The sequence below is a fragment of the Pseudophryne corroboree genome, chromosome 5 (assembly GCF_028390025.1).
Source record: "Pseudophryne corroboree isolate aPseCor3 chromosome 5, aPseCor3.hap2, whole genome shotgun sequence".
In the NCBI taxonomy this organism is placed as follows: Eukaryota; Metazoa; Chordata; class Amphibia; order Anura; family Myobatrachidae; genus Pseudophryne; species Pseudophryne corroboree.
The window spans coordinates 1127393-1150857 of NC_086448.1; the positions used below are offsets into that span (position 1 = coordinate 1127393).

General features: G+C 57.2%; 1 protein-coding gene across 1 annotated transcript in view; it reads left to right on the forward strand.

Annotated features, from left to right (window-relative positions):
* Window positions 1-23181, forward strand: part of TONSL (tonsoku like, DNA repair protein) — a 90397-nt gene extending 67216 nt beyond the window's left edge. Inside the window, exons 11-22 of the mRNA XM_063924730.1 lie at window positions 2007-2170; window positions 2949-3072; window positions 9487-10385; window positions 12425-12519; window positions 15061-15217; window positions 15309-15387; window positions 15459-15766; window positions 15843-16014; window positions 18073-18242; window positions 18333-18406; window positions 21802-21935; window positions 22274-23181. Of these exons, the coding sequence (XP_063780800.1) occupies window positions 2007-2170; window positions 2949-3072; window positions 9487-10385; window positions 12425-12519; window positions 15061-15217; window positions 15309-15387; window positions 15459-15766; window positions 15843-16014; window positions 18073-18242; window positions 18333-18406; window positions 21802-21935; window positions 22274-22458 (2561 nt within the window). The 3' untranslated portion in view covers window positions 22459-23181. The remainder of the gene's footprint in view (window positions 1-2006; window positions 2171-2948; window positions 3073-9486; window positions 10386-12424; window positions 12520-15060; window positions 15218-15308; window positions 15388-15458; window positions 15767-15842; window positions 16015-18072; window positions 18243-18332; window positions 18407-21801; window positions 21936-22273) is intronic.
* The last annotated feature ends 284 nt before the right edge of the window (window positions 23182-23465 follow it).

Consider the following 23465-nt stretch of genomic DNA (forward strand, 5'->3'; position numbering starts at 1 on the left):
TAGGCTGTGGAAGGGGAGGGTCAGGGTTAGGCTGTGGAAGGGGAGGGTCAGGGTTAGGCTGTGGAAGGGGATGGTTAGCGTTAGGCTGTGGAGGGGGAGGTTAGGGTTAGGCTGTGGAAGGGGACGGTTAGGGGTAGGCTGTGGATGGGGAGGGTTAGGCTGTGGAAGGAGACGGTTAGGGGTAGGCTGTGGATGGGGAGGGTTAGGGTTAGGCTGTGGAGGGGGAGGTTAGGGTTAGGCTGTGGATGGAGAGGGTTAGGGTTAGGCTGTGGAAGGGATGGGTTAGGGTAAGGCTATGGAAGGGGACGGTTAGGGTTAGGCATGTGGGGGACAGTTAGGGTTAGGCTGTGGAAGGGGAGGGTTAGGGTTAGGCTGTGGAAGGGGAGGGTTAGGCTGTGGAAGGGGAGGGTCAGGGTTAGGCTGTGGAAGGGGAGGGTTAGCGTTAGGCTGTGGAAGGGGACGGTTAGGGTTAGGCATGTGGGGGACAGTTAGGGTTAGGCATGTGGGGGACGGTTAGGGTTAGGCTGTGGAAGGGGAGGGTTAGGCTGTGGAAGGGGAGGGTTAGGGGTAGTCTGTGGAAGGGGAGGGTTAGGCTGTGGATGGGGAGGGTCAGGGTTAGGCTGTGGAAGGTTAGGGTCAGAGTTAGGCTGTGGAAGGGGAGGGTCAGGGTTAGGCTGTGAAAGGGGAGGGTCAGGGTTAGGCTGTGGAAGGGGAGGGTCAGGGTTAGGCTGTTGAAGGGGTGGGTCAGGGTTAGGCTGTGGAAGGGGAGGGTCAGGGTTAGGCTGTGGAAGGGGAGGGTCAGGGTTAGGCTGTGAAAGGGGAGGGTCAGGGTTAGGCTGTGGGAGGGGGAGGTTAGGCTGTGGATGGGGAGGGTTAGCGTTAGGCTGTGGAAGGGGACGGTCAGGGTTAGGCTGTGGAAGGGGAGGGTTAGCGTTAGGCTGTGGAAGGGGAGGGTTAGGCTGTGGAAGGGGAGGGTCAGGGTTAGGCTGTGGAAGGGGAGGGTCAGGGTTAGGCTGTGGAAGGGGATGGTTAGCGTTAGGCTGTGGAGGGGGAGGTTAGGGTTAGGCTGTGGAAGGGGACGGTTAGGGGTAGGCTGTGGATGGGGAGGGTTAGGCTGTGGAGGGGGAGGTTAGGGTTAGGCTTTGGATGGAGAGGGTTATAGGGTTAGGCTGTGGAAGGGATGGGTTAGGGTAAGGCTATGGAAGGGGACGGTTAGGGTTAGGCATGGGGGGACAGTTAGGGTTAGGCTGTGGAAGGGGAGGGTTAGGGTTAGGCTGTGGAAGGGGAGGGTTAGGCTGTGGAAGGGGAGGGTCAGGGTTAGGCTGTGGAAGGGGAGGGTTAGCGTTAGGCTGTGGAAGGGGAGGGTTAGGGTTAGGCTGTGGAAGGGGAGGGTTAGGCTGTGGAAGGGGAGGGTTAGGGGTAGTCTGTGGAAGGGGAGGGTTAGGCTGTGGATGGGGAGGGTTAGGGTGTGGAAGGTTAGGGTCAGAGTTAGGCTGTGGAAGGGGAGGGTCAGGGTTAGGCTGTGGAAGGGGAGGGTCAGGGTTAGGCTGTGGAAGGGGAGGGTCAGGGTTAGGCTGTGGAAGGGGAGGGTCAGGGTTAGGCTGTGGAAGGGGAGGGTCAGGGTTAGGCTGTGGAAGGGGAGGGTCAGGGTTAGGCTGTGGAAGGGGAGGGTCAGCGTTAGGCTGTGAAAGGGGAGGGTCAGGGTTAGGCTGTGGGAGGGGGAGGTTAGGCTGTGGATGGGGAGGGTTAGCGTTAGGCTGTGGAAGGGGACGGTCAGGGTTAGGCTGTGGAAGGGGAGGGTTAGCGTTAGGCTGTGGAAGGGGGGGGTTAGGGTAAGGTTGTGGAAGGGGAGGGTTAGGGTTAGGCATGTGGGGGACGGTTAGTGTTAGGCTGTGGAAGGGGAGGGTTAGCGTTGGGCATCAGGGTAAGGGTTAGCGCTGGGTATGTGGGGCAGGGTTGGATGTGCCCTCCTGCCCTCTCTTACCACTCCTGTGTGTTCCCTATAGGTATTGTGCAGCTGCTATTAGGCTCCGGAGCCAACATAAATGACGCGGGGGGCCCGATGTGTGAGGGGATCACACCGCTCCACGACGCGCTCTCCAGTGGAAACTTTGACGTGGCCCAGCTGCTGATAAAGCGGGGGGCATCTGTTACCCAGAGGAACGCTAAGGTAGGTACCTGCTGTTACCCCGATGCTGGAGGTACTGTATGTTACCCTGTCCCCTGCGCCAGGCCTGAGATATTATACCCCCTGTCGTCATATCGCTGTACACCGCCCCCCCCATATGTCACATTACCCCCCGTGTACTGTGCCCGCAGGGAGCGGCCCCCTCCCCCAGTCATACAGGGTCCGGTCCCCCCATATGTCATGTTACCCCCCATGTACATTGCGTGTGATGATAGAGACCCCTGTACCTGCAGGGAGCCCCCCCTCCCCCAGTCACACAGGGTCCGGGCCCCCCATATGTCATGTTACCCCCCATGTACATTGCGTGTGATGATAGAGACCCCTGTACCCGCAGGGAGCCCCCCTACCCCAGTCACACAGGGTCCGGGCCCCCATATGTCACATTACCCCCCGTGTACTGTACCCGCAGGGAGCCCCTCCTCCCCCAGTCATACAGGGTCCGGGCCCCCCATATGTCATGTTACCCCCCATGTACATTGCCTGTACCCGCAGGGAGCCCTCCCTCCCCCAGTCATACAGGGTCCGGGCCCCCCATATGTCATGTTACCCCCCATGTACATTGCCTGTACCCGCAGGGAGCCCCCCCTCCCCCAGTCATACAGGGTCCGGGCCCCCCATATGTCATGTTACCCCCCATGTACATTGCGTGTGATGATAGAGACCCCTATACCCGCAGGGAGCGCCCCCCTCCCCCAGTCATACAGGGTCCGGGCCCCCCCATATGTCATGTTACCCCCATGTACATTGCCTGTACCCGCAGGGTGCGGCCCCCCTCGGCAGTCTGCAGGAGTGGAGTCAGATGTACGGGAAGCATCTGGACCAGGAAACCAGGAGAACCTGTAAAGAGACGGAGAAGCTGCTGCGCGATGCTCTGGCCGGGAAAGGTGAGACGTGAGCGGGCGTTGGTCATACATCACATGTGTAGTGAGCGTTACATGCCAGACTGTGCCCACGTGTTATACCGTGTAACCTGCCACCACCCTCCCCCAATACGTAATGACCCTTGTGCGCACAGGGCTATGAGAGGGTCACACACGTCCGTGAGACTGGCAGGACCGCCCTGGGGTGAGATCCCGGGCTGTACTGTCAGTAGCTTCCATATCCCCAGCATAGGAAGGTTCCCCCTCTATCATGTACAGTGAGCACAGGAGCTAGCAATCTATACGCTTATCCTCCTGCACTGGTGTCACTACAAGAGCCCTGTGCAGCGGTCACTCTCCCTGGTGATATTGCGCTGTGGTCACTAACCCCGGATCTCACACACACCACTTGTACTAGTGACCCTACAGCCGCCTATTGTGTCACTACAAGAGCCCTGTGCAGCGGTCACTCTCCCTGGTGATACTGAGCTGTGGTCACTAACCCCGGATCACACACACACCACTTGTACTAGTGACACTACAGCCGCCTATTGTGTCACTACAAGAGCCCTGTGCAGCGGTCACTCTCCCTGGTGATACTGAGCTGTGGTCACTAACCCCGGATCACACACACACCACTTGTACTAGTGACACTACAGCCGCCTATTGTGTCACTACAAGAGCCCTGTGCAGCGGTCACTCTCCCTGGTGATACTGAGCTGTGGTCACTAACCCCGGATCACACACACACCACTTGTACTAGTGACACTACAGCCGCCTATTGTGTCACTACAAGAGCCCTGTGCAGCGGTCACTCTCCCCTGGTGATACACTGAGCTGTGGTCACTAACCCCGGATCACACACACACCACTTGTACTAGTGACACTACAGCCGCCTATTGTGTCACTACAAGAGCCCTGTGCAGCGGTCACTCTCCCTGGTGATACTGAGCTGTGGTCACTAACCCCGGATCACACACACACCACTTGTACTAGTGACACTACAGCCGCCTATTGTGTCACTACAAGAGCCCTGTGCAGCGGTCACTCTCCCCTGGTGATACTGAGCTGTGGTCACTAACCCCGGATCACACACACACACCACTTGTACTAGAGACACTACAGCCGCCTATTGTGTCACTACAAGAGCCCTGTGCAGCGGTCACTCTCCCTGGTGATACTGAGCTGTGGTCACTAACCCCGGATCACACACACACACCACTTGTACTAGATACACTACAGCCGCCTATTGTGTCACTACAAGAGCCCTGTGCAGCGGTCACTCTCCCTGGTGATACTGAGCTGTGGTCACTAACTCCGGATCACACACACACACCACTTGTACTAGTGACACTACAGCCACCTATTGTGTCACTACAAGAGCCCTGTGCAGCGGTCACTCTCCCTGGTGATACTGCGCTGTGGTCACTAACCCCGGATCTCACACACACACACACCACTTGTACTAGTGACACTACAGCCACCTATTGTGTCACTACAAGAGCCCTGTGCAGCGGTCACTCTCCCTGGTGATACACTGAGCTGTGGTCACTAACCCCGGATCACACACACACCACTTGTACTAGTGACACTACAGCCGCCTATTGTGTCACTACAAGAGCCCTGTGCAGCGGTCACTCTCCCTGGTGATACTGAGCTGTGGTCACTAACCCCGGATCACACACACACCACTTGTACTAGTGACACTACAGCCGCCTATTGTGTCACTACAAGAGCCCTGTGCAGCGGTCACTCTCCCTGGTGATACTGAGCTGTGGTCACTAACCCCGGATCACACACACACCACTTGTACTAGTGACACTACAGCCACCTATTGTGTCACTACAAGAGCCCTGTGCAGCGGTCACTCTCCCTGGTGATACTGAGCTGTGGTCACTAACCCCGGATCTCATATAAACCACTTGTACTAGTGACACTACAGCCGCCTATTGTGTCACTACAAGAGCCCTGTGCAGCGGTCACTCTCCCTGGTGATACTGAGCTGTGGTCACTAACCCCGGATCACACACACACACCACTTGTACTAGTGACACTACAGCCGCCTATTGTGTCACTACAAGAGCCCTGTGCAGCGGTCACTCTCCCTGGTGATACTGAGCTGTGGTCACTAACCCCGGAATCACACACACACACCACTTGTACTAGAGACACTACAGCTGCCTATTGTGTCACTACAAGAGCCCTGTGCAGCGGTCACTCTCCCTGGTGATACTGAGCTGTGGTCACTAACCCCGGATCTCACACACACCACTTGTACTAGTGACACTACAGCCGCCTATTGTGTCACTACAAGAGCACTGTGCAGCGGTCACTCTCCCTGGTGATACTGAGCTGTGGTCACTAACCCCGGAATCACACACACACACCACTTGTACTAGAGACACTACAGCCGCCTATTGTGTCACTACAAGAGCCCTGTGCAGCGGTCACTCTCCCTGGTGATACTGAGCTGTGGTCACTAACCCCGGATCACACACACACACACCACTTGTACTAGTGACACTACAGCCGCCTATTGTGTCACTACAAGAGCCCTGTGCAGCGGTCACTCTCCCTGGTGATACTGAGCTGTGGTCACTAACCCCGGATCACACACACACCACTTGTACTAGTGACACTACAGCCGCCTATTGTGTCACTACAAGAGCCCTGTGCAGCGGTCACTCTCCCTGGTGATACTGAGCTGTGGTCACTAACCCCGGATCACACACACACCACTTGTACTAGTGACACTACAGCCGCCTATTGTGTCACTACAAGAGCCCTGTGCAGCGGTCACTCTCCCTGGTGATACTGAGCTGTGGTCACTAACCCCGGATCACACACACACCACTTGTACTAGTGACACTACAGCCGCCTATTGTGTCACTACAAGAGCCCTGTGCAGCGGTCACTCTCCCTGGTGATACTGAGCTGTGGTCACTAACCCCGGATCACACACACACACCACTTGTACTAGTGACACTACAGCCGCCTATTGTGTCACTACAAGAGCCCTGTGCAGCGGTCACTCTCCCTGGTGATACTGAGCTGTGGTCACTAACCCCTGGATCACACACACACCACTAGTACTAGTGACCCTACAGCCGCCTATTGTGTCACTACAAGAGCCCTGTGCAGCGGTCACTCTCCCTGGTGATACTGAGCTGTGGTCACTAACCCCGGATCACACACACACCACTTGTACTAGTGACACTACAGGCGCCTATTGTGTCACTACAAGAGCCCTGTGCAGCGGTCACTCTCCCTGGTGATACTGAGCTGTGGTCACTAACCCCGGATCACACACACACACCACTTGTACTAGTGACACTACAGCCGCCTATTGTGTCACTACAAGAGCCCTGTGCAGCGGTCACTCTCCCTGGTGATACTGAGCTGTGGTCACTAACCCCGGATCACACACACACACACACCACTTGTACTAGTGACACTACAGCCGCCTATTGTGTCACTACAAGAGCCCTGTGCAGCGGTCACTCTCCCTGGTGATACTGAGCTGTGGTCACTAACCCCGGATCACACACACACACCACTTGTACTAGTGACACTACAGCCGCCTATTGTGTCACTACAAGAGCCCTGTGCAGCGCTCACTCTCCCTGGTGATACTGAGCTGTGGTCACTAACCCCGGATCACACACACACCACTTGTACTAGTGACACTACAGCCGCCTATTGTGTCACTACAAGAGCCCTGTGCAGCGGTCACTCTCCCTGGTAATACTGAGCTGTGGTCACTAACCCCGGATCACACACACACACCACTTGTACTAGTGACACTACAGCCACCTATTGTGTCACTACAAGAGCCCTGTGCAGCGGTCACTCTCCCTGGTGATACTGAGCTGTGGTCACTAACCCCGGATCTCACACACACACCACTTGTACTAGTGACACTACAGCCGCCTATTGTGTCACTACAAGAGCCCTGTGCAGCGGTCACTCTCCCCTGGTGATACTGAGCTGTGGTCACTAACCCCGGATCACACACACACCACTTGTACTAGTGACACTACAGCCGCCTATTGTGTCACTACAAGAGCCCTGTGCAGCGGTCACTTTCCCTGGTGATACTGAGCTGTGGTCACTAACCCCTGGATCACACACACACCACTAGTACTAGTGACACTACAGCCGCCTATTGTGTCACTACAAGAGCCCTGTGCAGCGGTCACTCTCCCTGGTGATACTGAGCTGTGGTCACTAACCCCGGATCACACACACACACCACTTGTACTAGTGACACTACAGCCGCCTATTGTGTCACTACAAGAGCCCTGTGCAGCGGTCACTCTCCCTGGTGATACTGCGCTGTGGTCACTAACCCGGATCACACACACACCACTTGTACTAGTGACACTACAGCCGCCTATTGTGTCACTACAAGAGCCCTGTGCAGCGGTCACTCTCCCTGGTGATACTGCGCTGTGGTCACTAACCCCTGGATCACACACACACCACTTGTACTAGTGACACTACAGCCGCCTATTGTGTCACTACAAGAGCCCTGTGCAGCGGTCACTCTCCCTGGTGATACTGCGCTGTGGTCACTAACCCCGGATCACACACACACCACTTGTACTAGTGACACTACAGCCACCTATTGTGTCACTACAAGAGCCCTGTGCAGCGGTCACTCTCCCTGGTGATACTGCGCTGTGGTCACTAACCCCGGATCACACACACACCACTTGTACTAGTGACACTACAGCCGCCTATTGTGTCACTACAAGAGCCCTGTGCAGCGGTCACTCTCCCTGGTGATACTGAGCTGTGGTCACTAACCCCTGGATCACACACACACCACTAGTACTAGTGACACTACAGCCGCCTATTGTGTCACTACAAGAGCCCTGTGCAGCGGTCACTCTCCCTGGTGATACTGAGCTGTGGTCACTAACCCCGGATCACACACACACACCACTTGTACTAGTGACACTACAGCCGCCTATTGTGTCACTACAAGAGCCCTGTGCAGCGGTCACTCTCCCTGGTGATACTGCGCTGTGGTCACTAACCCGGATCACACACACACCACTTGTACTAGTGACACTACAGCCGCCTATTGTGTCACTACAAGAGCCCTGTGCAGCGGTCACTCTCCCTGGTGATACTGCGCTGTGGTCACTAACCCCTGGATCACACACACACCACTTGTACTAGTGACACTACAGCCGCCTATTGTGTCACTACAAGAGCCCTGTGCAGCGGTCACTCTCCCTGGTGATACTGCGCTGTGGTCACTAACCCCGGATCACACACACACCACTTGTACTAGTGACACTACAGCCACCTATTGTGTCACTACAAGAGCCCTGTGCAGCGGTCACTCTCCCTGGTGATACTGCGCTGTGGTCACTAACCCCGGATCACACACACACCACTTGTACTAGTGACACTACAGCCGCCTATTGTGTCACTACAAGAGCCCTGTGCAGCGGTCACTCTCCCCTGGGTTACTGCCGTCCCATGACATACGTTACCCAGAAACTGCTACAGCATTGTGACCTGGTTGTCACCTTGGAAAGGGGTATTGCAGATGTGTTATGGTAGGATAAGCCATATAATAGGTCAGTAGTAAAGGACTCATTTATCAAGCCTTGGAGAGAGATAAAGTACCAACCAATCAGCTCCTTTCATGTTACAGGCTGTGTTTCAAAAATGAGTTAGGAGCAGATTGGTTGGCACTTTATCACTCTCCAAGGCTTGATAAATCTGGCCACAAGAGTCAGGAGCAGAGCATTCTGGGAGATCTTTGGATGGCATGCTAGTCAGAGACCAGAGGTTTATGGGATAAACAAAACAAAAACAGCAAGTACCTGTGTATGCAATGAGAGGGGGCACATACATTTATTGTTGCATGCAGGGTAAATACTGGCTGCTTCTGCATGTAGCTCACACATGCTGGGCAGCTTTATTCTCACACTGTAATGTAGCTCTGAGCTAGGACATACCCCTCCCACACCTATCTCTCTGCACATGTTACATCTGCCCCCTGCAGTGTAGCATGGTGTTACCCAGGTGCTCAGTTACTGGCTGCTTCTGCATGTAGCCCACACATGCTGGGCAGCTTTATTCTCACACTGCGATGTAGATCTAAACTAGGACATGCCCCTCTCACATCTAACTCTCTGCACATGTTACATCTGCCCCCCTGCAATGCAGCATGGTGTTACCCAGGTGCTCAGTTACTGGCTGCTTCTGCATGTAGCCCACACATGCTGGGCAGCTTTATTCTCACACTGCAATGTAGATCTGAGCTAGGACACGCCCCTCCCACATCTGACTCTCTGCACATGTTACATCTGCCCCCTGCAGTGCTGCATGGTGTTACCCAGGTGCTCCGTTACTGACTTATTGCGAGTGAAGATACTCTAGGTTATCCTGAGTAAATGGTATGTGTTTTCCTTCCAGTGGCTTCCGCCCTCCAGCCGACTGCAGACCTTCAGGACAGCGACCTGTTTGATGCGGAGGGCTCCCAGCCGCCCGGTGCAGCCCCTTTACGTTCTTCCAGGAAGGAGCGAGAGATATCCCAACACCAGAAGGACAAGGTGGGGCCAAAGCGATCTGCGTCGCTGCCCAGGAACCTGCGGGGGGCAAGTGAGGAGGAAGAGGATCATTTTGCTCTTCATCAGTCTCCCCCCTTCCGGGCCAGCACCCAGATCGGCAGAGAGGGATCCGTTCATGATGAACTCCCGGAACAGCTTCTCACTCCTCTGAAACCGGTGAAGAAGAGGCCCCGGCTACGGGTTTCCCGTTCACCTTCGGATTCTGCGGCTGCTGTAACGGAGGCGTCCGATCCACACTCTGCCCTTGTGCCTCACACCAGACTTGGCGAGGGCGGCATGGAAGCGTACCAGAAAGCAATCCATGGGTTGGGCAGTGCCAAATCGCGTCTCCTCACTCAGTCATTGGCGCAGCAGGAGAGCGTGTGTGACGACACGGTGCCCAGAGCGGCCCTGGTTCCCTCCGAGGAATATCTGGGCGATGACTGGCTGGAGGACGACTTGAAGGAGGACTCGCGTCTAAGAAAACGGGGCCGCATGTCCCCCACGGACTTTGATTCTGAGGAGGTGGAAGAGAGCGAGGACGAGTTGTCTGAGGAACTGTGGAGAGAGAGGCCGGCTCCTCGCCCCGTGACGCTATCCCGGAAACGCTCACGTCAGACCAAGCTGACACAGATTGTAGACCGCGCCGTGGTGGGGCGTACAAAGAGTGGCGGGCAGAGCAATGCGGGCGTCCCACGTGTAATGGAGAGAGCGCTGAATAATACCATAGACTGCGGACGGGCTCCTGTCTCTGCTTTACCTCAGGTAAGTCATGCGGAGGGGGTCTCTGCTATACCTCAGGTGAGTCATGCGGAGGGGGGCTCTGCTATACCTCAGGTGAGTCATGCGGAGGGAGTCTCTGCTATACCTCAGGTGAGTCATGCGGAGGGGGTCTCTGCTATACCTCAGGTTAGTCATGTAGAGGGGGTCTCTGCTATACCTCAGGTTAGTCATGTGGAGGGGGTCTCTGCTATACCTCAGGTGAGTCATTCGGAGGGGGTCTCTGCTATACCTCAGGTTAGTCATACGGAGGGGTCTCTGCTATACCTCAGGTGAGTCATTCGGAGGGGGTCTCTGCTATACCTCAGGTGAGTCATTCGGAGGGGGTCTCTGCGGGACGGGCTCCTGTCTCTGCTATACCTCAGGTGAGTCATTCGGAGGGGGTCTCTGCTATACCTCAGGTTAGTCATGTGGAGGGGGTCTCTGCTATACCTCAGGTGAGTCATTCGGAGGGGGTCTCTGCGGGACGGGCTCCTGTCTCTGCTATACCTCAGGTGAGTCATTCGGAGGGGGTCTCTGCGGGACGGGCTCCTGTCTCTGCTATACCTCAGGTTAGTCGTGCGGAGGTGGTCTCTGCTATACCTCAGGTTAGTCGTGCGGAGGTGGTCTCTGTAGGACGGGCTCCTGTCTCTGCTATACCTCAGGTTAGTCATTCGGAGGGGGTCTCTGCTATACCTCAGGTGAGTCATGCGGAGGGAGTCTCTGCTATACCTCAGGTGAGTCATGCGGAGGGGGTCTCTGCTATACCTCAGGTTAGTCATGTAGAGGGGGTCTCTGCTATACCTCAGGTTAGTCATACGGAGGGGGTCTCTGCTATACCTCAGGTGAGTCATGTGGAGGGGGTCTCTGCTATACCTCAGGTTAGTCATGTGGAGGGGGTCTCTGCTATTCCTCAGGTTAGTCATGTGGAGGGGGTCTCTGCTATTCCTCAGGTTAGTCATGTGGAGGGGGTCTCTGCTATACCTCAGGTTAGTCATGTAGAGGGGGTCTCTGCTATACCTCAGGTTAGTCATACGGAGGGGGTCTCTGCTATACCTCAGGTGAGTCATGTGGAGGGGGTCTCTGCTATACCTCAGGTTAGTCATGTGGAGGGGGTCTCTGCTATTCCTCAGGTTAGTCATGTGGAGGGGGTCTCTGCTATACCTCAGGTTAGTCATGTGGAGGGGGTCTCTGCTATACCTCAGGTTAGTCGTGCGGAGGTGGTCTCTGCTATACCTCAGGTGAGTCATTCGGAGGGGGTCTCTGCTATACCTCAGGTGAGTCATTCGGAGGGGGTCTCTGCTATACCTCAGGTTAGTCATACGGAGGGGGTCTCTGCTATACCTCAGGTTAGTCATACGGAGGGGGTCTCTGCTATACCTCAGGTGAGTCATGTGGAGGGGGTCTCTGCTATACCTCAGGTTAGTCATGTGGAGGGGGTCTCTGCTATTCCTCAGGTTAGTCATGTGGAGGGGGTCTCTGCTATACCTCAGGTTAGTCATGTGGAGGGGGTCTCTGCTATACCTCAGGTTAGTCGTGCGGAGGTGGTCTCTGCTATACCTCAGGTGAGTCATTCGGAGGGGGTCTCTGCTATACCTCAGGTTAGTCATTCGGAGGGGGTCTCTGCTATACCTCAGGTTAGTCATACGGAGGGGGTCTCTGCTATACCTCAGGTGAGTCATGTGGAGGTGGTCTCTGCTATACCTCAGGTTAGTCATGTGGAGGGGGTCTCTGCTATTCCTCAGGTTAGTCATGTGGAGGGGGTCTCTGCTATACCTCAGGTTAGTCATTCGGAGGAGGTCTCTGCTATACCTCAGGTTAGTCGTGCGGAGGGGGTCTCTGCTATACCTCAGGTTAGTCGTGCGGAGGGGTCTCTGTGGGGCGGGCGGCTATATGCCGGATATCTTTGGGAGATGGGGAGGGTCACGGAGTCCTAGACCCTGCGCGTAGCGATGCACAAGTGGAGGTTTCGGCTTCATACAATGTTTCTCCTGGTCTCGGCCACCTCTTGGCTGAACTTCATTATATCTTATTCTCTCTTCTAGACTCCGCCCATGGCTATAAACACCTCACTGCCTCCGCCAATCAGAGTGCGGGTTCGAGTTCAGGATAACATCTTCCTTATCCCAATCCCCCACAGGTAGGCGTTCAGTCCATAAACCCTCACCAGATGTCACCTCGCGTGTTTGATCTCCGAGGGGGTTATAGAGAACACAATGTGACTGTTACCCACCACTATGTATATACCCGGTGACTGGCGCTGCCTGCCAACTGACCAATGTTCTGGGTCTTGATGCTGTACGTCTAGAGTAGGTGTGTGGGTATGGTACCTGTAGGGAATGCTGGTGGGTCCGGTACCTGGAGGGAATGCTGGTGGGTCCGGTACCTGGAGGGAATGCTGGTGGGTCCGGTACCTGGAGGGAATGCTGGTAGGTCCGGTACCTGGAGGGAATGCTGGTGGGTCCGGTACCTGGAGGGAATGCTGGTGGGTCCGGTACCTGGAGGGAATGCTGGTGGGTCCGGTACCTGGAGGGAATGCTGGTGGGTCCGGTACCTGGAGGGAATGCTGGTGGGTCCGGTACCTGGAGGGAAGGCAGGTGGGTCCGGTGCCTGGAGGGAATGCTGGTGGGTCCGGTACCTGGAGGGAATGCTGGTGGGTCCGGTGCCTGGAGGGAAGGCAGGTGGGTCCGGTACCTGGAGGAAATGCTGGTGGGTCCGGTGCCTGGAGGGAATGCTGGTGGGTCTGGTACCTGGAGGGAATGCTGGTGGGTCCGGTACCTGGAGGGAATGCTGGTGGGTCCGGTACCTGGAGGGAATGCTGGTGGGTCCGGTACCTGGAGGGAATGCTGGTGGGTCCGGTACCTGGAGGGAATGCTGGTGGGTTCGGTACCTGGAGTGAATGCTGGTGGGTCCGGTGCCTGGAGGGAAGGCAGGTGGGTCCGGTACCTGGAGGGAATGCTGGTGGGTCCGGTACCTGGAGGGAATGCTGGTGGGTCCGGTACCTGGAGGGAATGCTGGTGGGTCCGGTACCTGGAGGGAATGCTGGTGGGTCCGGTACCTGGAGGGAATGCTGGTGGGTCCGGTGCCTGGAGGGAAGGCAGGTGGGTCTGGTACCTGGAGGGAATGCTGGTGGGTCTGGTACCTGGAGGGAATGCTGGTGGGTCCGGTACCTGGAGGGAATGCTGGTGGGTCCGGTACCTGGAGTGAATGCTGGTGGGTCCGGTGCCTGGAGGGAAGGCAGGTGGGTCTGGTACCTGGAGGGAATGCTGGTGGGTCCGGTACCTGGAGGGAATGCTGGTGGGTCCGGTACCTGGAGGGAATGCTGGTGGGTCCGGTACCTGGAGGGAATGCTGGTGGGTCCGGTACCTGGAGGGAATGCTGGTGGGTCCGGTACCTGGAGGGAAGGCAGGTGGGTCTGGTGCCTGGAGGGAAGGCTGGTGGGTCTGGTGCCTAGAGGGAATGCTGGTGGGTCCGGTACCTGGAGGGAAGGTTGGTGGGTCTGGTGCCTGGAGTGAAGGCTGGTGGTCTGGTACGTGGAGGGTAGGCGTGTGGGTCTGGTACGTGGAGGAGGGTAGGCATGTGGGTCCGGCACGTGCAGGGAAGACGGGTGGGTCCGGTACGTGGAGGGTAGGCGTGTGGGTCTGGTACATGGAGGGTAGGCCTGTGGGTACGGCACGTGGAGGGAAGACGGGTGGGTCCGGTACGTGGAGGGTAGGCGTGTGGGTCTGGTACGTAGAGGGTAGGCGCGTGGGTCCGGCACGTGGAGGGAAGGCGGGTGGGTCCGGTACGTGGCAGGTAGGTGTGTGGGTCAGGTACGTTGAGGGAAGGCAGGTTTCTCGGGTACCTAGAGGGAATGCTGGTGGGTTCGGTACCTGGAGGGAAGGCTGGTGGGTCTGGTACGTGGCGGAAAGGCGGATGGGTCTGGTACGTGGAGGGTAGGCGCGTGGAGGGAAGGCGGGTGGGTCAGGCACGTGGAGGGTAGGTGTGTGAGTTCGGTACGTGGAGGGCAGGTTGTTGGGTAGGTCCGGTAAGTGGAGAGAAGGCAAGTGGCTTCGGTGCCTGGAGGGAAGGCTGGTGGTCTGGTACGTGGAGGGAAGACGGGTGGGTACGGTACGTGGAGGGTAGGTGTGTGGGTCCGGCACGTGGAGGGTAGGTGTGTGGGTCCGGCACGTGGAGGGTAGGTGTGTGGGTCCGGCACGTGGAGGGTAGGCGTGTGGGTCTGGTACGTGGAGGGTAGGAGTGTGGTTCCGGCACGTGGAGGGAAGGCGGGTGGGTCAGGCACGTGGAGGGTAGGTTTGTGGGTTCGGTACGTGGAGGGCAGGTGGTTGGGTAGGTCCGGTAAGTGGAGAGAAGGCAAGTGGGTTCGGTACCTAGAGGGAAGGCAGGTGGGTCTGGTACGTGGAGGGAAGACGGGTGGGTTCGGTACGTGGAGGGCAGGTGGTTGGGTAGGTCCGGTAAGTGGAGAGAATGCAGGTGGGTTCGGTACGTGGAGGGCAGGTGGTTGGGTAGGTCCGGTAAGTGGAGAGAAGGCAAGTGGCTCCGGTACCTAGAGGGAAGGCAGGTGGGTCTGGTACGTGGAGGGAAGACGGGGTGGATTCGGTACGTGGAGGGCAGGTGGTTGGGTAGGTCCGGTAAGTGGAGGGAAGGCAGGTGACTGTAATGCTCTCTCTCCTCTACCCAGTGACACGGACACCAGAGACGTTTCCTGGCTGGCGGACCAGGCCTCTCAGCGCTATTACCAGAGTTGTGGCCTGCTTCCTCGCCTTACCTTGAAGAAAGAAGGAGCCTTGTTGGCCCCTCAGGACCTAATTCTCCATGTTCTGCAGAGCAATGAGGAGGTCAGTCTGGTCTCCATGTCCCCTGAAGGAATCCGCTCTCATCCTGGTGATGCCGGAACAGTTTTTCTAGCTGCTGTTTTTTTGTCCTTAGGTTCTGGCTGAGGTAACCTCATGGGACCTGCCACCCCTGACTGATCGGTACAGGAAGGCCTGCCAGAGCCTGGATGTAGGTAAGATTGGCTCTGATACATCTGGCAGGAGCCCTGTCTGTCCCTTCTGTGACCCTTTGTCTGCCTTGTAGCGGAGAACCGGCTGGTGCTGAGGGCCCTGGAGCAGCAGGAGATGAACCCATGCATGTCCTTGTGCCGCCTGGCCCTGAAACCACCAGAGCTCTGTCCACTAATACGCGCCCTGAAGCTCCAGTCCTCGCTGCGCCAGCTGCATCTGAGCGGCAACCTGCTCAGGGATCTCCAGGTGGAAGAGCTTCTGTGGATGCTGGGCACGATGCCCAACCTAACACACCTCAACCTGTCCTGCAACCGGCTGACTCATGAGGGCATCAAGAAGCTGCTGCCAGCACCCGGCACGCCCAACAATGAAGCCCTGCAGGTGAGACTTAGGGAGAGGGGGGGGGTCAGGTCTGAATTACCCCCATAGTTATACTGATAATTTTCTGTTACCCTAGAACCTGGAGGAACTGGACCTGAGCATGAACCCCCTGGGGGATGGGTTGTCGCAGCCTCTGGCCTCGTTGCTCCACCACTGCCCTGTGCTGAGCGTTGTGCACCTGCAGGCCTGTCAGCTCTCCACCAAGTTCGTGCAGCAGCATCGCCTCCTACTGGCCGAAGCCTTCAGAGGTCCGATCATACATAGTGACAGATTGTCCTCCTACCTGTATTCTGATGTTCCAGGGCTCCCCCCGTCCTTCCTGTATTCTGATGTTCCAGGGCTCGTCCTTCCTGCATTGTGATGTTCCTGGCTCCTCCCCCCCCCCACCGTCCTTCCTGCATTGTGATGTTCCTGGCTCCTCCCTCTTCTCCCCCCTGTCCTTCCTGCAGTGCTATGTCCCTGGCTCCTCCCTCTCCCCTTCTCCTTCCTGCAGTGTATGTTCCTGGCTCCTCCCTCTCCCCTTCTCCTTCCTGCAATGTGATTCTCCCGGCTCCTCCCTCTCCCCCCCGTCCTTCCTGCAATGTATGTTGCTGGCTCCTCCCTCTCCCCCCCTGTCCTTCCTGCAATGTGATTCTCCCGGCTCCTCCCTCTCCCCCCGTCCTTCCTGCAATGTGATGTTCCCGGCTCCTCCCTCTCCCCCTGTCCTTCCTGCAATGTGATGTTCCTGGCTCCTCCCTCCCCGTCTTTCCTGCAATGTGATGTTCCTGGCTCCTCCCTCTCCCCCTCTCCTTCCTGCAATGTGATGTTCCTGGCCCTCCCCCCGTCCTTCCTGCAATGTGATGTTCCTGGCTCCTCCCTCTCCCCCAGTCCTACCAGCAATGTGATGTTCCTGGCTCCTCCCTCTCCCCCTGTCCTTCCTGCAATGCTATGTTCCTGGCTCCTCCCTCTCCCCCTTTCCTTCCTGCAATGTGATGTTCCTGGCTCCTCCCTCTCCCCAGTCCTTCCAGCAATGTGATGTTCCTGGCTCCTCCCTCTCCCCCAGTCCTTCCTGCAATGTGATGTTCCTGGCTCCTCCCTCTCCCCCTGTCCTTCCTGCAATGCGATGTTCCTGGCTCCTCCCTCTCCCCCTGTCCTTCCTGCAATGTGATGTTCCTGGCTCCTCCCTCTCCCCCAGTCCTTCCAGCAATGTGATGTTCCTGGCTCCTCCCTCTCCCCCAGTCCTTCCAGCAATGTGGTGTTCCTGGCTCCTCCTTCCTTCCTGCAATGTGATGTTCCTGGCTCCTCCCTCCTTCCTGCAATGTGATGTTCCTGGCTCCTCCCTCCTTCCTGCAATGTGATGTTCTCTACCGATACAGCCCCGCTCCCATCAGTTGTCTCTTCCTCTGTCTGGCATAGTATATAACGTGCTGGGCGCCCGGGCACTCTCTCCTGCCACCTCGCAGTCCCTGGTGCCCGTGACTGTGGAATCCCCATGTGCCGCTAGCTGCACTGGGGGAGTGAGGACAGGATTTTGGGTTGGAAATCTCTTATCTCCATACTCCGTGGCCGCCATTACTCTGGGTGGGAGCCCAGTTTAGATAGGTAGAAACGGAGTGTTATAGGCGAACCTTTGGGGGGTGTATTAGGTCAGTGGTTCTCAAACTCGGTCCTTATTACCTCCACACAGTGCATGTTTTGCAGGTAACCCAGCAGGTGCACAGGTGGATTAATTACTCACAGACACATTTGAAAAGGTCCGCAGGCGGAGTTATTTCACTTGTGATTCTGTGAGGAGACCTGCAAAACATGCACTGTGTGGGGGTAATGAGGACCGAGTTTGAGAACCTGTGTATTAGGCAGACAGATCTATGGAGTATCCAAGGATGCAAGATCATGTTGTGGATACAGAGACAGGAACGGCTTCCGCGGCGCTAACGTTAGCTGCATCAGGCGCAGTTTGCCACGTGCGTGCCATATGCCCAGGGCGGGGGTCATATACTGTACAGGAACCATCACTGCTAGTTACTATCATCAGATAATCAGCCACTGACTATATGTTCCTGATGCGGATTGTATTGTCAGTGGTATACAGGTATATTGCCCTCCCCGGGGTATAGCTGGGGTACATCCCGCTGTAATGGCTGCCATGGGCTATCTGGGAGAAAGGGAATTACCTGCCTTTAGCTGGGCTGCTATCGGGGTCTCCATCTGTGAGGCCAATAAATGGAGGCTGGACCCTTCCTAGGTTACTATATGGGGCTGACACCATGAGGGAGCATCACACTGATAAAGGAGTTACCTGAGGACTAATGTGTGATCCTTCTCAGGTGCCATTCACTTGAAGACCTTGTCTCTTTCCCATAATCCTTTGGGCTCGACTGGGGTAGAGCTCCTACTGAAGACCCTTCCTCATGAGACAATCTCCCGATTGGACCTTCGATCAGTGAACGCGGGGGACAGTCTGATCATGGAGCCCCTGGTTAGATACTTGTCTCAGGTAAGTACTCCCAGCAAGACAGAAGAGACCATGTGGAACCAACAGCCATACCAGGTGTCAGCTGATATTATGCCTCTTTGGTCTCCACAGGATGGCTGCATCTTATCACACCTGGCGCTTTCCTCCAACAACTTATCGGATGAGTCTGTGCGAGAGCTGGCCAGGTAATATCTCCCCTTCCGGCGTGTGAGACCTGGCCGGGTAACGTCTCCTCTCCTGTCTGTGTGCGGCCTGGCCGGGTAACGTCTCCTCTCCTGTCTGTGTGACACCTGGCTGGGTAACGTCTCCTCTCCTGTCTGTGTGAGGCCTGGCCGGGTAACGTCTCCTCTCCTGTCTGTGACACCTGGCTGGGTAACGTCTCCTCTCCTGTCTGTGTGACACCTGGCCGGGTAACGTCTCCTCTCCTGTCTGTGTGACACCTGGCTGGGTAACGTCTCCTCTCCTGTCTGTGTGAGGCCTGGCCGGGTAACGTCTCCTGTCTGTGTGAGACCTGGCCGGGTAACGTCTCCTCTCCTGTCTGTGTGACACCTGGCCGGGTAACGTCTCCTCTCCTGTCTGTGTGACACCTGGCTGGGTAACGTCTCCTCTCCTGTCTGTGTGAGGCCTGGCCGGGTAACGTCTCCTGTCTGTGTGACACCTGGCCGGGTAACGTCTCCTCTCCTGTCTGTGTGACACCTGGCCGGGTAACGTCTCCTCTCCTGTCTGTGTGACACCTGGCCGGGTAATGTCTCCTCTCCTGTCTTTGTGAGGCCTGGCCGGGTAACGTCTCCTGTCTGTGTGAGAGCTGGCCGGGTAATGTCTCCTCTCCTGTCTGTGTGCGGCCTGGCCGGGTAATGTCTCCTCTCCTGTCTGTGTGCGGCCTGGCCGGGTAACGTCTCCTCTCCTGTCTGTGTGACACCTGGCCGGGTAACGTCTCCTCTCCTGTCTGTGTGAGGCCTGGCCGGGTAACGTCTCCTGTCTGTGTGAGACCTGGCCGGGTAATGTCTCCTCTCCTGTCTGTGTGCGGCCTGGCCGGGTAACGTCTCCTCTCCTGTCTATGTGACACCTGGCCGGGTAACGTCTCCTCTCCTGTCTGTGTGACACCTGGCCGGGTAACGTCTCCTCTCCTGTCTGTGTGACACCTGGCCGGGTAACGTCTCCTCTCCTGTCTGTGTGACACCTGGCCGGGTAACGTCTCCTGTCTGTGTGAGACCTGGCCGGGTAACGTCTCCTCTCCTGTCTGTGTGACACCTGGCCGGGTAACGTCTCCTCTCCTGTCTGTGTGACACCTGGCCGGGTAACGTCTCCTGTCTGTGTGCGGCCTGGCCGGGTAACGTCTCCTCTCCTGTCTGTGTGACACCTGGCTGGGTAACGTCTCCTCTCCTGTCTGTGTGAGGCCTGGCCGGGTAACGTCTCCTGTCTGTGTGAGACCTGGCCGGGTAACGTCTCCTCTCCTGTCTGTGTGACACCTGGCCGGGTAACGTCTCCTCTCCTGTCTGTGTGACACCTGGCCGGGTAATGTCTCCTCTCCTGTCTGTGTGACACCTGGCTGGGTAACGTCTCCTCTCCTGTCTGTGTGACACCTGGCTGGTTAACGTCTCCTCTCCTGTCTGTGTGAGGCCTGGCCGGGTAACGTCTCCTGTCTGTGTGAGACCTGGCCGGGTAACGTCTCCTCTCCTGTCTGTGTGACACCTGGCCGGGTAACGTCTCCTGTCTGTGTGACACCTGGCCGGGTAACGTCTCCTCTCCTGTCTTTGTGAGGCCTGGCCGGGTAACGTCTCCTGTCTGTGTGAGACCTGGCCGGGTAATGTCTCCTCTCCTGTCTGTATGCGGCCTGGCCGGGTAACGTCTCCTCTCCTGTCTATGTGACACCTGGCTGGGTAACGTCTCCTCTCCTGTCTGTGTGAGGCCTGGCCGGGTAACGTCTCCTCTCCTGTCTGTGTGACACCTGGCCGGGTAACGTCTCCTCTCCTGTCTGTGTGACACCTGGCCGGGTAACGTCTCCTCTCCTGTCTGTGTGACACCTGGCCGGGTAACGTCTCCTCTCCTGTCTGTGTGACACCTGGCCGGGTAACGTCTCCTGTCTGTGTGAGACCTGGCCGGGTAACGTCTCCTCTCCTGTCTGTGTGACACCTGGCCGGGTAACGTCTCCTCTCCTGTCTGTGTGACACCTGGCCGGGTAACGTCTCCTCTCCTGTCTGTGTGACACCTGGCCGGGTAACGTCTCCTCTCCTGTCTGTGTGACACCTGGCCGGGTAACGTCTCCTGTCTGTGTGAGACCTGGCCGGGTAACGTCTCCTCTCCTGTCTGTGTGACACCTGGCCGGGTAACGTCTCCTCTCCTGTCTGTGTGACACCTGGCCGGGTAACGTCTCCTCTCCTGTCTGTGTGACACCTGGCCGGGTAACGTCTCCTCTCCTGTCTGTGTGACACCTGGCCGGGTAACGTCTCCTGTCTGTGTGAGACCTGGCCGGGTAACGTCTCCTCTCCTGTCTGTGTGACACCTGGCCGGGTAACGTCTCCTCTCCTGTCTGTGTGACACCTGGCCGGGTAACGTCTCCTGTCTGTGTGCGGCCTGGCCGGGTAACGTCTCCTCTCCTGTCTGTGTGAGGCCTGGCCGGGTAACGTCTCCTCTCCTGTCTGTGTGAGACCTGGCCGGGTAACGTCTCCTCTCCTGTCTGTGTGAGGCCTGGCCGGGTAACGTCTCCTGTCTGTGTGAGACCTGGCTGGGTAACTTCTCCTCTCCTGTCTGTGTGACACCTGGCCGGGTAACGTCTCCTCTCCTGTCTGTATGACACCTGGCCGGGTAACGTCTCCTCTCCTGTCTGTGTGACACCTGGCCGGGTAACGTCTCCTCTCCTGTCTGTGTGACACCTGCCCGGGTAACGTCTCCTCTCCTGTCTGTGTGAGGCCTGGCCGGGTAACGTCTCCTGTCTGTGTGAGACCTGGCTGGGTAACTTCTCCTCTCCTGTCTGTGTGACACCTGGCCGGGTAACGTCTCCTCTCCTGTCTGTATGACACCTGGCCGGGTAACGTCTCCTCTCCTGTCTGTGTGACACCTGGCCGGGTAACGTCTCCTCTCCTGTCTGTGTGACACCTGCCCGGGTAACGTCTCCTGTCTGTGTGAGACCTGGCTTGGTAACTTCTCCTCTCCTGTCTGTGTGACACCTGGCCGGGTAACGTCTCCTCTCCTGTCTGTGTGACACCTGGCCGGGTAACGTCTCCTCTCCTGTCTGTGTGACACCTGCCCGGGTAACGTCTCCTGTCTGTGTGAGACCTGGCTTGGTAACTTCTCCTCTCCTGTCTGTGTGAGGCCTGGCCGGGTAATGTCTCCTCTCCTGTCTGTGTGAGACCTGGCCGGGTAACGTCTCCTCTCCTGTCTGTGTGACACCTGGCCGGGTAACGTCTCCTCTCCTGTCTGTGTGAGACCTGGCTGGGTAACGTCTCCTCTCCTGTCTGTGTGAGGCCTGGCCGGGTAACGTCTCCTGTCTGTGTGAGACCTGGCTGGGTAACTTCTCCTCTCCTGCCTCTCTGTACTATGATAACCCCACATCTGTCCAATAATGGCTTTTCCTCCTCAGGTGCCTCCCTGTCTGTTCCTCTTTGACCGCTCTTGATCTGTCTGGGAATCCCAAAGTGGGAACTAATGGGCTGGAATGTCTCCTGAATGGGATTTGGGAAAGAAACTGTGAAATGGCGGAACTAAACCTCACAGGTAAGACCTCCAGGAAACCGCTACTTGTGACCCCAGATGTACGCTGTCCGGGGGTGGAGTCAGGTTGGGGATATAGGAGGGCATTATATGTAAGGGGGAGGAGCTTGTGCGGGGTTCTGGGTGGGATAGGCAGATTCCTGGCAGCAGTAAGGGGGGGGGGGGGGAGCGACATAAAGGGAGGCCAAACAGGACCAGCGTGGATAGTGGCACATGGCATGAGGAACCCTACAGACGGAGGCAGCAGGACTGAGCGATGGCCACAGTGGGTAGGTTATGGTAATACACCCCACCAGGGGGCACCACAACAATGGTACTGATTGTGTTTGTTCCTCTGACAGGCTGCAGTATCCAGGGCCCCCTGAATAGCGCCTCCATGGATGTGGTCTCATCCCTCCTGCGGGAGCTCCGGCTGGGCTCCCACAGCTTCTCCAAGAAGGACAGAGAGACCCTGACACAGGCCTGGCCGGCGGACTCGGTGGTTTTATGTCGCCAGCACCGGCTGTTCCTGAAGAGACTGACGTGACGCTGTATGTGACATTTCCTTACTACCCACCTTCTCCCACTGCGGGCAGGTGACAGACTACCGACCATCGTCATGGCTGCTGCCCGTGGTCTGGAGACGATGGTTCTGCCCTCCAGAGACCATTCTGTAGACTGTTCCCTCTACCGCCTGATAAATAATGACCACAGAAACCCCTGATGCTGCGGAGCGTCCCCTGACTGTGGGGCATAGTGCCGCCATGTGTAAGGTTTCCCCCATTCACACATCATCATGGGCTTGTGTCACATTCCCCCTCCCCTCCCAGCCTGGTCATGTGCTGCTACTTCCTGTGACCGGTACGGATGCGGCAGGGGATGTGGGAGCGCTCCGCACTTTTATTCTGGGGTGGAGCGGCACCGGTCTGGGTGTTCTGCAGTAAGACGCTGGCTGCAGACGCTTCTCACTTGGATTGGTCGGTGAGGTGGTCATCCAGATAACGTCAGGACAGAGAAACCCCCTGGGTAACCAGCGAGATGTGGTCCAGACCCTCATACCCAGTGTCCTGTCCCCGGCGCGGATGGGAGAAATAGTAATGTTCATAATTGGAGTGTTTTTAATCTGTATATTACAATCCCCGGGATAATGTACTTGTGTCTGATGGTGGCACGTACAGCTGGTGTATGATGCGGGGGCAGGAATATATTATATGGGGTATTTATTTGTTGTGCGTCTGTAAATAAAGCGATATTCTCGTGCTCTGTATCAGCGCTGTATGATTTCATGTAAGATCTCTTCTACAGCAGCCCAGAGCCGGGAGTGCTGCGCGGGGAGTTCCCCAGAGCCGGGAGTGCTGCGCGGGGAGTTCCCCAGAGCCGGGAGTGCTGCGCGGGGAGTTCCCCAGAGCCGGGAGTGCTGCGCGGGGAGTTCCCCAGAGCCGGGAGTGCTGCGCGGGGAGTTCCCCAGAGCCGGGAGTGCTGCGCGGGGAGTTCCCCAGAGCCGGGAGTGCTGCGCGGGGAGTTCCCCAGAGCCGGGAGTGCTGCGCGGGGAGT